This window comes from Megalobrama amblycephala, linkage group LG7 (genome assembly GCF_018812025.1).
Source record: "Megalobrama amblycephala isolate DHTTF-2021 linkage group LG7, ASM1881202v1, whole genome shotgun sequence".
Classification (NCBI taxonomy): domain Eukaryota; kingdom Metazoa; phylum Chordata; class Actinopteri; order Cypriniformes; family Xenocyprididae; genus Megalobrama; species Megalobrama amblycephala.
Genome location: NC_063050.1, coordinates 7,485,390 through 7,500,919, shown reverse-complemented (window position 1 = coordinate 7,500,919; position 15,530 = coordinate 7,485,390). Strand labels below are relative to the sequence as shown.

At 37.0% G+C, this 15,530-nt stretch overlaps 1 protein-coding gene across 27 annotated transcripts in view; it reads left to right on the top strand.

Annotated features, from left to right (window-relative positions):
• dlg1b (discs large MAGUK scaffold protein 1b) overlaps nt 1-15,014 on the top strand; it is a 138,574-nt gene extending 123,560 nt beyond the window's left edge. For 16 of the 27 annotated variants that reach the window (XM_048195770.1, XM_048195774.1, XM_048195768.1 and 13 more), the window contains 10 exons: nt 1,147-1,323; nt 2,126-2,192; nt 4,213-4,312; nt 7,097-7,138; nt 9,613-9,663; nt 9,774-9,875; nt 11,594-11,766; nt 12,027-12,136; nt 12,385-12,476; nt 13,333-15,014. In XM_048195770.1, coding sequence (XP_048051727.1) covers nt 1,147-1,323; nt 2,126-2,192; nt 4,213-4,312; nt 7,097-7,138; nt 9,613-9,663; nt 9,774-9,875; nt 11,594-11,766; nt 12,027-12,136; nt 12,385-12,476; nt 13,333-13,439 — 1,021 coding nt within the window. In that variant the 3' untranslated portion in view covers nt 13,440-15,014. Of the gene's footprint in view, nt 1-1,146; nt 1,324-2,125; nt 2,193-4,212; nt 4,313-4,562; nt 4,597-7,096; nt 7,139-9,612; nt 9,664-9,773; nt 9,876-11,593; nt 11,767-12,026; nt 12,137-12,384; nt 12,477-13,332 lie in introns of all 27 variants that reach the window. The other 11 variants (XM_048195771.1, XM_048195780.1, XM_048195789.1 and 8 more) reach the window with 3 other exon arrangements.
• Nucleotides 15,015-15,530: the final 516 nt, after the last annotated feature.

Below are 15,530 nucleotides of genomic sequence, written 5' to 3'. Positions count from 1 at the left end.
CGGCTAATGCTACACTGTTTGAGAGATTTATAAAGAATGAAGTTGTGTTTATGCATTATACAGACTGCAAGTGTTTAATAATGAAAATAACGACGGCTCTTGTCTCCGTGAATACAGTAATAAACGATGGTAACTTTAACCACATTTAACAGTACATTAGCAACATGCTAACGAAACATTTAGAAAGACAATTCACAAATATCACTAAAAATATCATGATATCATGGATCATGTCAGTTATTATTGCTCCATCTGCCATTTTTCGCTATTGTTCTTGCTTGCTTACCTAGTCTGATGATTCAGCTGTGCACATCCAGACGTTCTGCCCTTGTGTAATGCCTCGATCATGGGCTGGCATATGCAAATATTGGGGGCGTACACCCCGACTGTTACGTAACAGTCGGTCTTATGTTGAGATTCGCCTGTTCTTCGGAGGTCTTTTAAACAAATGAGATTTATATAAGGAGGAGGAAACAATGGAGTTTGAAACTCAGTGTATGTCTTTTCCATGTACTGTTAGATTTTGTTGTATTTGGCCGTGCAGTCGTTTGGGTGGCTCGCCAATGTATTAGATTTCTCTAATACATAAAATAAGTAAGCTTGACTAGAGTTCTTGTGGGGAGAAGAATTTATTGAAGGTAGTAGTGTAGCACAGTTCTTCAGCGGCAATGTTAGCGTCAGCCTTCAAAATACCTTAACCCAAAGTTCTGTCTGTGGGACAGAACTTTATACATGAAGACAAAAGGGTTACAAACAATAGAACACTGTTAGGACCTCCCACAGGAGATCGATCTACCCTGTGATCTGCTCTGAGCAATGCTGTTTCTTTGTCATTCACACCCATCAGTTTCTGTGGGCCATACGTCTGTATGGGCCATTTGGTTCACACCTTTACAAACACAGAGTTGATTGCATCTGAGGCACAGTCACAATGTAAATGCATCTAACTAAAGATAATGAAAATACACATAATCTTTCAGTACTGAACTCTTGTTATCCAACTATGCCAATATAAATTCAATATTTAATTCTAGGGCACCTTTAAATGATTTAGCAATTTGTAAAGCTTCTTGTCAACCTTACCACATGCACTCAGATAATGCATCAAGTATCTAGTCTATGTTTTATTTTGACTGTTTTCTGCAGGGCACTGTTTGATTATGATAAAACTAAGGATTCAGGGCTGCCTAGCCAGGGCCTGAACTTCAAATTTGGGGACATCCTGCATGTGGTGAATGCTTCGGATGATGAGTGGTGGCAGGCACGGCAGGTCACTCCTCAAGGAGAGGTGGAAGAAATGGGCGTTATCCCCAGCAAGAGAAGGTGAGAGATATAAAATGAAAAACAAACAAACGCACACACACACACACACACAGGTATTTTAAGGTTTACTTTGTAAACTTTGTACTTGTACCAAATAATATCACAATCACCGGTCCTCCAGCACCATTCCTCAAGAAATCCTCAAGTTTTGACTGTACCTGTGTGTTTAGCTGATAATTTACCCTTTGTAGCCTAAAGTGCATGTGTTTCCACCTGGTATTAAGATGCGTTTTGTTCGATCGGATCACAAGTTGATGAGGGAGACACATTCTCGTTTACACCTGGTGTTTTAATCCGTCTCTGTTGTCCACTTTTAGCCTCTTCTGTCCTGATTTCTTTGAGGGAAGTGTCTATGGGCGGGTAAATGTATGGGCTTTTTCAGATCTTTTGAACTAATGGACGAAATAAGCTCATGCAATTTACATATGAGCACACCCGGAGACGACAGAAAAACATACATCCAACAAAATTTAAATCCGGTCTGGCTAGCGTGCTTCCCATAATGTTTAAGCATTCAGTCAGTAGGTGGAGAGTAGGTGGTCTTTTGTGACTAAAGCAATCTGGTTGAATGCATTTTTGACTATACTGAAAGTAATCAAAAGTTGACAAGCTCAAAACGTTTTAGACCCAGTTTACACCTGTATTTAGTGTCGTCCACTTGTGATCAGATCAACAAAATACATCTTAATATCAGGTATAAACAGGGCATAAGGGATGTCCTGATGAAGAAGATTGCAGTATAACATGGATTAAAAGTTGATAACAGCTATTTTTATATGGGATCCTTTTGTTTTCTCTCTAGAGTGGAAAAGAAGGAGAGAGCCAGGTTAAAGACAGTTAAATTTAACCCCAAGTCACGAGAAAAAGGGGTGAGTGAACCATTTCATATGTGCATACAGTACTACTAAGATATGAACAATATTCTGTTCCAAAACCTAGTGAGTTGCTTTGATTTCTAAGACCACATCCTGGAAATCACTTCGTAAATGATTGACTTGCAACACTTTTCAGTGTCACATGAATAAATAACCACACAACCACACGGTTCAGTTTTGTTGTTAGCAAGTTAATTAGACAATAATGTAATAAAGAAAAAAATACCTAGCACACTTAAATATTGGGTAAATTTGGGATAAAGTTGTGTTAGGATTTTCTATACTTTTCTGTTAATCAAACATTTCTCTCAACTTGTCTGCCATCTTGAATAAAGTTTTGAGCTCACAGTGTGTTCTGGGATTGTATTCTCTGCAAACCAGACACTACTGTTCGAAAGTTTGGGGTCGGTAAAATTTAAACAGTAATATTGTGAAATATTATTACAAATTAAAATAACTGTTTTCAATTTATTGTATTTTGTAATGTAATTTTTTCCTGTACTGGCAAAGCACCTGTCTTCAATGTCACACGATCATTCAGAAATAATTCTTTGCTGATTTGGTGCTCAAGAAATATTTCTTACTGTCAGTGTAGAAAACAGATGTTTTTTAGTTAATATTGAACAGATGTTCTACATAATATATTATGATACTTAATTTTTTGATGCAAAAAATTTGACCCCAAATTTAATGGAAATGTAATGCTCTCCACTGACCCCAAAAAATTGCTTAATTACACTGGTAGTGTATATGTGATGCTGCCTTAGATTTTGGCCAAAACGAGGTATCTTAGAAAGCAGCATAATGTTGTTTCCTTCCTTATGGAACAACCTCAGGATTATGATGTCTAAAATGCTGTAGAAGTAGGCAACTCACTAGGGGTTAGAACAAAGCCTCTTTGTTGTTTTATATTGTGTATCTAGAATGACATTGAAATGCATTTTAAATTACTTTACAAATTAATGTTTGATAACGTTCCTACCTCTGTGAAAGTTTGACCATTTTATATTAACTCACATTTAATAATGCTCAGTCAGTGCATTCAGTGGAATGTAATATTCTGGATGACGTTTACTAATCAGTCTGCCATATGAATGGTCCGGTCTAAATTAACAGCATGCGTAGCTGCAAGTGTTGCAGGCCCAAAAACGGCCACATATAACAATGCTGTAATACATCTATAACTCATTTATGAGACATTGAAGTCAAAACACCAGGTTATCTAACAGCCCGACGAAATATGCATGATAGGAAAACGAAGGACAAATACGCTTGCCATTGATGTCGGACTGCTCGTCCTTATGTATGCCACACCTCCTCCTCTCCTCTCCTTCATCCTCACATTTTCCTCCTTCTACCTACCATGTCATGCTCTCCAGTAACCCACAGCGCTGCAGTGCAAACAACCAGGCTTATAACTGATTACTGCACAAGAATGGAAATGCACCTATAGTCCTGGTGAGTCATCACTGCCGAAGAACAGAGCCGTGTAGTTAGTATTACTTAAATAATTTCACATTCAGGCTCTGTTCACAGCAAAGGCTTTCATACTATATTTGGAAAAAGAAATCAGCCCAACTTGATTTTGTGGCGTGTTGCTGCTGATAAGGAAGCGGCCACAACCAAAGCAGTTATAGGCCTCCCCATGCTTCTGGCACACTCACAACGCTTCTTACCCTCTGCATGCAAATCTGAATGCTCCTCGTGTTCGAGATTTCCTGCTGCTTGCTTTTTTTGAGTCTTTGACTCAAATCCATTTATTTGTCCAATTCAGTTCATCATGCATTTCATGTACAATTCTTACTTTGTGACGTCCTCCACCTATCTAAAAGAAATTGATCATCAAAATGTAACTTGAATCACTTACAATACCAGTGGCGTTTGATTAAGCCACCAGAGGTCCACAAAGCCAAGAGCAAAACAATCATCTTTTTATTTTTTCCATATGGACATTAGACAGCCCTCTTCCCTTTCCCTTCTTTTCTTTTGCCCTCCCCTTCCTTCTCTTCCTCAGCAGTCCCTCAATGACAAGCGTAAAAAGAACCTCTTTTCCCGCAAGTTCCCCTTCTACAAGAACAAGGAGGCGAGTGAGCAGGAAACAAGCGATGTGGACCGTAAGTACAGAAAGCAGCACTCCAGTGTTGGGCAAGAATAGGGCAGCAGGTCATAAGGACAGAGGTGGGCACTGCTCCACTGGACACAGCAAGCATCAGAGCCTACTTTAGACACAGCAACACCAGTGGACAGAAAACGCTTGGTGCCTGCTGTGTCCAGTGGCTGGACCAGGCCTTAGAGTGTCTCAGTAACCCATGTACTCTTGTGGTTGTTGTCTCTCTCGTTGCTCCCTTCCTGACCGCTCCACAGGACAACCCAGATGACATGCTATCCAAAGGCCAGAGTAAGTTCCCCATGTAGATGCCCACTTGGTCACCTCTGGACCAGACCTCCATTCTATCTCTCTTTCTGTCGCATCTCTCATTCCTCACTCTCATCATTCATACTGATCTTTCTTTAGAGGGCACATTTAGTTTTTCCCAAAGTTCAAGAGCTTCTCCAGACACGCTTAAAGTACCAGACAAAACCGTTTTCTCTTTCAGTTGTTGATGGTGGAGGTGAAAGGTTGTTTTCTACTGTCTTCCTCACTGTTCTCTATGGAATCTTCCCTCATTCAGTTTCTGCAAATTTTATTTTCTCATGATGTTCTATTGAGAAAAAATTATCTATTGATCTGATATTTATTTGCCATCATAAACTCTAGATAGTAAAGCTACTATGTAATTACAGTTTACTGTGTTTAATGTTAACTCCTCAAATAGCCCATGTAATGGCTTGACAGCTGCGGTTTTCTTTTGTGTTGGGTCATTCTTCAATTGTGATGGCAAACAAGACAGAACATTTTTAAACAATAAAATGTATTGATATATATTTAAAATTAGTTTAAAATGCTATATCCAGTAAAATGAAAGCTTAATGACTTAATTAAGTTTAAATACTGATGCCACAACCACTTATATCTGTGCTTTTACCAGTATTTGAAGTACATTTCTGGTTTTTCTGGTTCTAAAATAAGTAGGATATGCAACTTTAAGGAATAATTAAGAAAAATAAATACCTTTGTGAATTCAGTTTAACTGCTTTATTAAAATTACACTTTTTAAAAGAAAATTGGCTCCTATTTCCAGCAAGGGAGAACAGTTTTTTTGCTTTTTCTTCTTTTTCTTTTTGGTCATAAATTTATTAAATAAAAAAAAAAAAAAATGAAAAAGACAGGAAAATGGTCTTTGGTTACCTTTATAGTATTTATTCTAAATCAGTTTAAGGTCTCAAAACTTTAAATTATATTATATGGCTCTGAAAGAAATAATTTTCGGATACATTTTGAAGTAACACCACAGACGTAATGTAACACCATAGACATACAACAAGGTCTTCATCTCTACGCTGTCTATAAAGATGCTGCTTTTATAACCGACAAGAGTGATAAAATTATGTGATTATGAATGTCCTAAAGCAAAGGGACATTTAATATTTTTAATAAAAATAGACTATTTCTGGTTGTATATTGTCTGTGGAGTTACTATGGAGTCATGTGGGGTTACCATAAAAGACTGTAACAACACAGACAATTTGCACAAATCTAGTCTTCCAAAATAGAGGCTGCTATCATGATGGTTTCAACGTCTGGGGATATTTTAGAATTATCAGTAAGACTGTATTTATCAAAATTTCATTACTGTAACACCACAGTTTATTTTTTTAAATGATTTAATTAAATTGTACTTGTTAAATTAAATCTAAATCACAATATATAAATCCCACGATACCTCTTTGAGGTAATGCAGGAACATGCAGATTTTGTTACACATGAAATCTCAAAATCAAATAATTAAAAAAAACTTTTAAGTGTGCACATTGTTTTCACCCTACAGAATATAAAACATTCTATGATTTATTGGTTTTAAAGTTTATTTTGACTGTTGCAAATTAGGGGAACACCACTTGCCACTGCAATTGAAGAATGACCCTGTTGATGGATTTTGATTTGAATCAGGACATTCAAAGTATACTGAGTGTTATCCCGTAGCTTTTTGTTTACATCACAACTCATTGAAACCACACTTATATGGATGAAGACACCTTCAGAATTAGTTCCACTTTCTTTGAAAGGAAATTAATTCTCAGACTAGAGAGCATTTTATTGGACAAATCTTAGAATATGCCTGCGTATGCAAGATGGGTAGTAAATATTTTAAATCCATATTAGTCTATGAAGACGGTGTGCAAGAACGTGTGATCACTACCCTGTTTCTGTTTAGATTAATATTTGCTGCTAGGAAGGATTCATTTGTTTACTGCTTTTTTTCTATTTTTATTCTAATTCATAGGTTATTTTATGTTAAAACTAATTTTAGATTTATAAACCTGCTAAGAAACATGAAAATATGGCTGGTAATAGAAAAATAATTGTGATTAAACTTATGATTTCTGATCAGTGTTTAGAAAGCAGAATGAAACAGTAAAAATGTCAAATTCTGTACTTTTAACTATTATTTTATTTGATGCATATTGTTTTATATGAAGCATAAGCTTGCATTCCCCTGGGGGTCCCCGACCACAGTTTGAAAATCTAGTTAACTTTTAAGAGTATATTAGCACATGACCTCAAAATTAACATATATGGACTAAAATTTTGATTTCATGTGGTCTTTAAATTGCACACAGCTGCCATGAAGATTCTTAGAAGGTGTACTGTGTCCCTCAGTGGTGTGTGTTTGTACTCCTCCACTTTGCTGAGACTCGGGATTGCTATATCTCTCTTATTTGAAGTCACCTCATGCATCATCATGTGCTCCTGTTCTTGGTTTTCATCATCCATTCCTCCTCTGTTATGATTTCAGAGCATGTCACCTCTAATGCCAGTGATAGTGAGAGTAGTTACCGTAAGTTCTTCTTTCCATTGTGTCCTTCATCCGTCGGTCTCGTCTGCTTTCGCATTTAACACTGTTCTCTCTCTCTCTTCCTCTCTGCTATGAATTAACATGTATGGGAGATCAATTTAATAATACAATATATATAAATAAATAAATAAATTACCAAACAATGTAATTCTAGACTTCTGAAGAGTTTACATAGCCCACCCCCTTCAACAGAGCAGCACTGCAGTGAGACAGGCTGGGTAATGTTCCAGAAGCCACACAGATACAATACCAAAATCAATCAGTGAGCCCTCCGCCAGCCCCTGACTCAGTCTCCATAGCAACAGTGCACCCCCATCACTTCCCAGCCCTTGCCCCTTTCTGTCAGAGACAGTCAGAGTCACAGTGGTGCTATATCAAAGCCACTCTAAAGATATTACTATGCTGTCTCATGGGGGCCAGATATTACACACCGCTGTGATCAGCACTACAGACTGTGCATTAGAGCAAGGCATTACCAGATACTGCATGATACAAGACACTTTGAGTCACAATTCTATACGTTGCAGCATCTTAAAGGGATTGCAAATGGAACTGCTGTGGCAAAGGCACAAGGGATATTGAATCTCATAAAAATGGCTTTGATCACAGAATTTGCAAGTATGAATATGAATGCAAAAATAAACAATAAAAAATTGATACAAGCAGGGCTAAACTTTTTTTTTTGGGGGGGGGGGGGGGGGTGGCAAGTTCTCACTAGTTCTGCTATAACACTGTTCAGAAGCTTGGGGTATTTACATGGGGTAAAAGTTTTTTTTTGTTTTTTTTTTTTAAAGAAATGCATTGCTTTATTCAGCAAGGATGTGTTAAATTCTGTTAAAGTTAATTACATTCAAATGTGACAGCAAATACATTTAGAATACCAAAATAGATATCCATTTCAAATAAATGCTGTTCTTTTGATTTTTCTATTGATTAAAAATCCTGAAAAAAAATGTATCATGGTTTCCCCAAAATATTAAGCAAAAGTCTTTTCAACTTTAATAATAATAAATGTTTCTTGAGCAGCAAATCAGCATATTATATTGATTTCTGAAGGATCACGTGACACAGAAGACTGGAGTTTTGTTTTCTGTGAAATGTATTAAAATAGAAACATAGTTATTTTAAATTGTAATAATATTTCACAGTTTCAGTTTTCATTGTATTTTTGATCAAATAAATGCAGCCTTGTTGAGCGCAAGATATTTATTTCAAACACATTAAAAAAAATTGGTAACACTTTAGTATAGGGAATACATTCACTATTGACTATTGATTTTTTTTTTTCCTCAATAAACTTCTAATTTACTGCTTATTAATAGTTAATAAGGTAGTTGTTAAGTTTAGGTATTGGGTAGGATTAAGAATGTAGAATGTTATGCAGAATAAGGCATTAATATGTGCTTAATAAGAACTAATAAACAGACAATATTCTAGTAATATGCATGCTAATAAGCAGCTAGTTAAAAGACCCTAAAATAAAATGTTACCAAAAAATCTTACCGACCCAAACTTTTGAACAGCAGTGCAAATAAATAAATATATCTATTTAATTTTGAAACTTTTTTTATGTCATTACTTCAGCATTAATGTAGTTTGCAATGAAATGGAAATGATATAGTGCGATATTGTTCCATGGCAGCAACTCATTCATAAATACATTTTTGCTGGAAAATGATATCATACGATGCAGGACCTGTTCTGACAAGACTTGTGATAGTATAATCAGTATTTGATTGTATCAGCACAGCCCTACAGTACAAAGGCTTGTCCTGTGAATCAAGTCTACATTGAAGTTGTAGTGTGATCTCCTTAGTTGTATTCTTTGTGATCTTTCATACATGTGAATAACTAACACTAACTTATTTCACATTGCTTTTTTGTGGGGAGGGAATAAATGCATAATATTTCATATTTTAAGTACACAGTACACTACATTATGATGCAGTATACAGAACAAGCATGTCACAGGCCCTTACAAATTCTGCCCTGTACTTTAAAGAACAATGTTCATTTACACCACATATCTACCTCTAACTCATAGTGCACAGGCGGGCAGTCAGCCTTAGGTAATCTGGCCTGCTGAGATCCACAGAAAAAGCTCCACTTTAATCATTATGACAGCCTCATACCAACCATGACGGAGGACTCCATTGCCTTAACACTTCATTTGTGCGGCATAGATGACCTCTAGTGGCCACAAGTGGATCTCGCATAGTTGTTGCTATTTCACACATTCAATAATAATGCATGAGCAGAAAACATTGCATTGATTTTAGTGTCTTAATATGCTTGGCTGGATTTGTTTGTCTAAAAATGATAACATAAACCAAATGATGAATTGTACAAAGAGATATTTTTCTAAGCTTAACTGTGTGTGTGTGTGTGTGTGTGTGTGTGTGTGTGTGTGTGTGTGTGTGTGTGTGTGTGTGTGTGTGTGTGTGTTCATTTCTCAGGTGGTCAAGAGGAATATGTGCTGTCTTATGAGCCAGTCTGTCAGCAGGAAGGTAAAATGTTAATTATTCTCTGTAACAGCAATATTAACCCATGAGATTTGACATGAACAGTTATCATTATTATGAAAATGTAACTGATTTCATGAATGGCCTTTCCATAGTGAACTACTCTCGACCAGTGATTATCTTGGGTCCGATGAAAGACAGAGTAAACGATGACCTGATATCGGAGTTCCCTGACAAATTTGGTTCCTGTGTTCCCCGTAAGTATCTGTACACTGTGTGTATGATCTGATGAGATCATATGATGTTACAGTGTCTGCAGTGGATTTTACAGTATAGTTTGCAAGCTTACCAGATTAGAAAAGCAGTTCAGACTGCATTGACATGGTTGAATATGTTTTAAATTTTTTGAGATTTTGAGTTAGATTTTGAGATTTATTGTTTTTGAGTTCTACTAGTAAGTAATGTTAATTATTATTCACAGAGGTCTCTTTAGTAGCACAATGAATCTGACCAGTTGGTCAACTGGGGCTGTTGAACTATGAATGTCTGTGATTTAATTACAGGCATAGTTCACTCAAAAACATTTTGTCATCATTGCCTCACCCATAAGTTGTTCCAAACCTTTCTTCTGTTGAACACAAAAGAAGATAAAAGAATGTTGGTATCCAGACAGTTGATGGTAGCCATTGACTTCCATAGTATGTTTTTTCTACTATCCCCACCGTCTGGTTACCAGCATTCTTCAAAATATCTTATTTTTTGTTCAACAGAAGAATGAAACTCATACAGGTTTGGAACAACTTAAGTGATAACAAAATTTTCAGGTGAACTATCCCTTTAAAAGTATGGATGAGCAGTGGACTCAGACTATTCATGGTGCGGTTTAATTAAAACGTGCATTAAAGGGTTAGTTCACCCAAAAATGAAAATTCTGTCATTAATGACTCACCCTCATGTCGTTCCACACCCGTAAGATCTTCATTCATCTTCGGAACTCAAATTAAGATATTTTTGATCAAATCCGATGGCTCAGTGAGGCTTCCATTGCCAACAAGATAATTAAAACTTTCAGATGCCCAGAAAGCTATGCAGATTCCCAGACATATTTAAAGCAGTTACATGTTAAATGTGACTACAGTGGTTCAAAACACTGCTTCATGAAGCTTCGAAGCTTTTCAAAACTTTTGTTTCGAATCAGTGGTTTGGAGCTTGAATAAAAAATGCCAAAGTCACGTGATTTCAGTAAACGAGGCTTCGTTGCGTCATAAGTGTTTCGAAATTTCAATGGTTCACCACTGGGGGGTGTGACTTTGGCAGTTTGATACACACTGATTCGAAACACAAGATTCGTTAAGCTTCAAAGCTTCATGAGGCAGTGTTTTCTAGCCCATCACTAGATATTGTTGAATAAAGTCGTTATTTTGTTTTTTGGCGCACAAAAAGTATTCTCGTCGCGTTATAATATTAAGGTTGAACCACTGTAGTCACATGAACTGTTTTAAATATGTCTTTAGTAGCTTTCTGGGCATCTGAAAGTGTTAATTGTCTTGCTGGCAATAGAGGCCTCACTGAGCCATCGGATTTGATCAAAAATATCTTAATTTGTGTTCCGAAGATGAACGAAGGTCTTACGGGTGTGGAACAATATGAGGGTGAGTAATTAATGACAGAATTTTCATTTTTGGGTGAACTAACCCTTTAAGAATACAGAAACACCCCATGCTCAGCTTATTTTGACAGTAAAGTTCCAAATATTTTTGCATGTATGGTCAGACAACTTAAAATGATTTAAATAAAGTTATCGATAGAAATTGTGACTTAAAAAATAATTTTACAGATCCTTTTATAGAATAAATCTTATAAAACTCATGGGCCTTTGAATATTGTTGCATAGCATAAACTGGGTGGCAAAGACTTGGTGTACTGAGACGCACAATAATAATAATAATGTAGCGTGTGGTCCTCTCTGTCTCAGATACAACGAGGCCGAAACGGGATTATGAGGTGGATGGGAGAGACTACCACTTTGTTGTGTCCAGAGAGCAGATGGAGAGAGATATACAGGAGCACAAGTTCATCGAGGCAGGCCAGTACAATAACCACCTGTATGGAACCAGTGTGCAGTCTGTCAGAGAGGTGGCAGAAAAGGTGAGGTTATTAAAGGTTATTACCAATACTGAGTCTACATACATAACATTTACCAGGCAACAAAAATGATTTGAATGTCATTACTCAATGTTTACAAAAGATGTTATTTAGGAATTGGAGCTTAGCATTATTTCTGGAGAAATAAGCACAATATGCATGCTACACCTGCACGATTGCTGACGACATAGGAGTATAATGCATATCATGCATCTTTATTGCTAACCAGATGAAAAAAAAACTGTCTGTGATATTCTCTTTAGGGCAAACACTGCATTCTAGATGTATCAGGCAACGCCATCAAGAGGCTGCAAGTGGCTGTGCTTTACCCCATCGCTATTTTCATCAAACCAAAATCAGTAGAGAACATCATGTGAGTAAAAGACAAGGAATCAAAATACATTAATATGGTGCTGATGGAATGGGTGGGATGCTTATTGGATGTCTTCTACTCTAATTGCCATTGTGTCATACAGTATGTTGTAAACTGTACCCAGTCAAATTTCTCACACGTTTTTTAATAGTGGATCACTAATCTATAAAGGTTATTCTGTCCTCCGCAAGCAATGTAATACTACACAGTGTGTAATTAGAGGGCAATGCGGTTTACTCTCTCCTCAGGGAGATGAATAAAAGACTGACGGAGGAACAAGGCAGGAAGACATACGACAGAGCCATGAAGCTGGAACAGGAGTTCATGGAGCACTTCACAGGTCTGTCTGCTCATTCTGTGTGTTTCTCTCATACAATCATCAAGACTACAGCCTACCACAACTCACATTTCTGATATTATAATACATTATATATGTAGCAATGGCAAGGTCATGGGTTTTGATTCCCAGGGAACCAGGGCTCTGAACTGGCTCAAGGAACGAAAACAAATTTGAACAGGAACATAACGAAAACAAAATCAAGTATAATCAATCTGAACTGAAACGCTTATTTGAAATTACCATTAAAGGGTTAGTTCACCCAAAAATGAAAATTCTGTCATTAATTACTCACCCTCATGTCGATCCACACCCGTAAGACCTTTGTTCATCTTCAGAACACAGATTAAGATACCCGGATGAGCCTGTGTTATCTGTTTTTAGAGGTTGTTATCGGGGAATAACATACCGCTGGATGGTGCCATTGACCAATCAGAATCAAGTATTCCACAGAGCCGTGTAATAAATCTTATTAAATTATAAAACTGTGTGGTTTTATGTTGACAAATTAATCTACCCAAAAAAGTTTAGAAAAAAATATTTTTGTTTTTGCAGAAGTTGCATTTAAAATGCACTTGTTTCAGAAATCTAGTGGGTATGTGAGTTCTCTGCTCTCTGAGAAGTTGAATCTCTGAATTCATCCCTTTTAAAGCACCACTGCTAAAATGTTAAAGCTAAAAAAAAGACTACAACAACTCCCTAATAGACCTCACTAATTGACTAGTTTCTTATTGGATGACACTTCCACTATTGCAACTGTAAGAATCTTGGCTTGTCTGTATGAATGTTGGCAGTTTATATTGTATGCATGAATTTATTGGCTGTTTTTCACCTCACTGTGGTCTTCTCTGCATTGCAGCGATTGTTCTGGGGGACACTTTGGAAGAGATCTACGATCAAGTCAAGCAGATCATCGAGGAACAGTCTGGGCCATACATATGGGTACAGTCCAAGGAGAAACTATGAGAGCCTTCAGGAGTTTATCGTCCCCTTTTCTCTGCCTGATTTATTTATTGATTCTGTCATTTTTGTTTTTCTTTTTGATAATCTCAGTTGGGCTTCTCCAACTGACAGCATTAACTCAACAGATTAATTCCTTAATCCAACATACTTCGATCTCTGTTCAGTCCTACATCTTCACCTCCTGACTTTTAGCTCTTCAGTAGCTATTTGAAGAGAAGATGATCTGTCCTCCTCAGTTCTCCACTGCTTCCATGCTTACAGAAAGCAAAGCTATGCCAGACCAGCATCTGTTTACCAGGGGGTTGGAAACGGTACAGTTCCTTAATGTTTAAGGGAGGTTACTTTGTAAGGACAAAGACAGCGATCTGGATTTTCCGACACAACTCTCTTTTTGTTTTACTTGTTCTTTTCTGTGTTGTTTTTGTGTAAATGGTAACACGGAGCTAGAGTCTCAGGCATCGGATTCATTAAAATGGTGAGAAACACACAAAAAGGCAAAACTTTGCACGTTGTAGCTTTTAAGACCAGGTGTTCTTGGGCCCTTCTTTCTCGTTGTTCATTTTCACCATAGTCCTGTATGTTCCGCACATTCATCATCATTGATTTACTTCTTTTTCTCTCTTGACTGTTGTATTGGCATGCTTATTGTTCTCCTCATTCTAATCGTCTGCGTTACAGAGCCATTGTGTTTAGATGATGTCCCACTGCACAGGTGTGAGACGTGTGCCGCCACCGTTAGAATGTTGGAGTCTACAATCAGTGTCTTACACAGAGTACATGTTTTCAACTCATTGATTTACATTTAGGAAAGTCTGCCATTTGTAAGGAACTGATATTTTTAAGAGGCAATAAAATGCCACCGCATATGTGGAAGAAATTTATTGTACAATGAGATCTTAACAGATATTTAACCCTCCATAAACTGCCTATTTTGTTATAATAAAAGTCTATATTGAGCTTTACTTAAGCACTATTATGATGGGAGTTATTTTCTTGACATTGTAAAATGTATATTAGAGCAAGAGATTTAACAAAAGAAATAGTATGAATATATTTTTCCTTTTTCTGTTACCACCCTTTATTTTCCCAAACTGAAACAAACGCAGGACAGCAGGGAGAGCGCAGAGAAAACAGAGCCAAGCTGATTAACACAATATTTGAAGCTAGTTCTGTCACTTCCTCCTCTCTGCCCGCCATTTCAACATCATCTGCTCCAAGTGTGCTGCATCAGAGTCATAATGTGTGTGGAGAAGAACGCCCCCCTCTCAGACACAAACCATCTCAGCTAGAAGAAGAGCTTCGCAGGGCTGACAAAGCTTTGGCCGCAGGAAGCTCTACAGAGACTCCTTTTTTTCTAAACCCATCCTGGAGAGGGGGTCCTGCCTGCTCTTCCTACGACATGATTGTTTTCTATACTAAGACTGCTTGTTCTACCACCTCAACACCTCTGCTTTTTAGGGACATTTTGGGACTGGAAAAAAGAAACCTGTAAATAACCTACTGATCTGATTCATTCCATTGATCAAAACGAACAAGAGAATGGTTAATTCAAAAATAAAACAAAATGTTTCTCATACAGCACAGTGCTGGTGTGAGTCTTCCTTCAGATGGAGGGCTGAAGTATGTTTATAAGGTGTGCCATTATGCACTTCTGAAAGTTGTCACATTAGTGATTATGGTAGAGTCATTATTACACAAGGCAATTTATGGCATATTAAAGGGATAGTTCACCCAAAAATTAAGTTTCTGTCATTGTTTAGTCACCCTCGTGTTGTTCCAAACCTGTATTGTTTTATTTCTTCTGTTAAACATAGACATTTTTTTTGTCTGTGGTCATCGAAATGGTTGCCAGCAATCTTCAAAATATCATCTTTTGTGTTCCACAGAAGAAATGAAGTCATACAGGTTTGAAAGGGTTAGTAAATGATGACAATTTTACAACACTGGCAATTCTTAACTATTTTACATTTTGATGAATTGGTGGTTAATTTGTATGAATTTGTATGAATCTCATAGGTTTTCATATGATCTGCTTACTCCCCACTGACGGTTAGGTTAGGGGTGGACATTCTTGAAATCATGTTTTTGTTCATA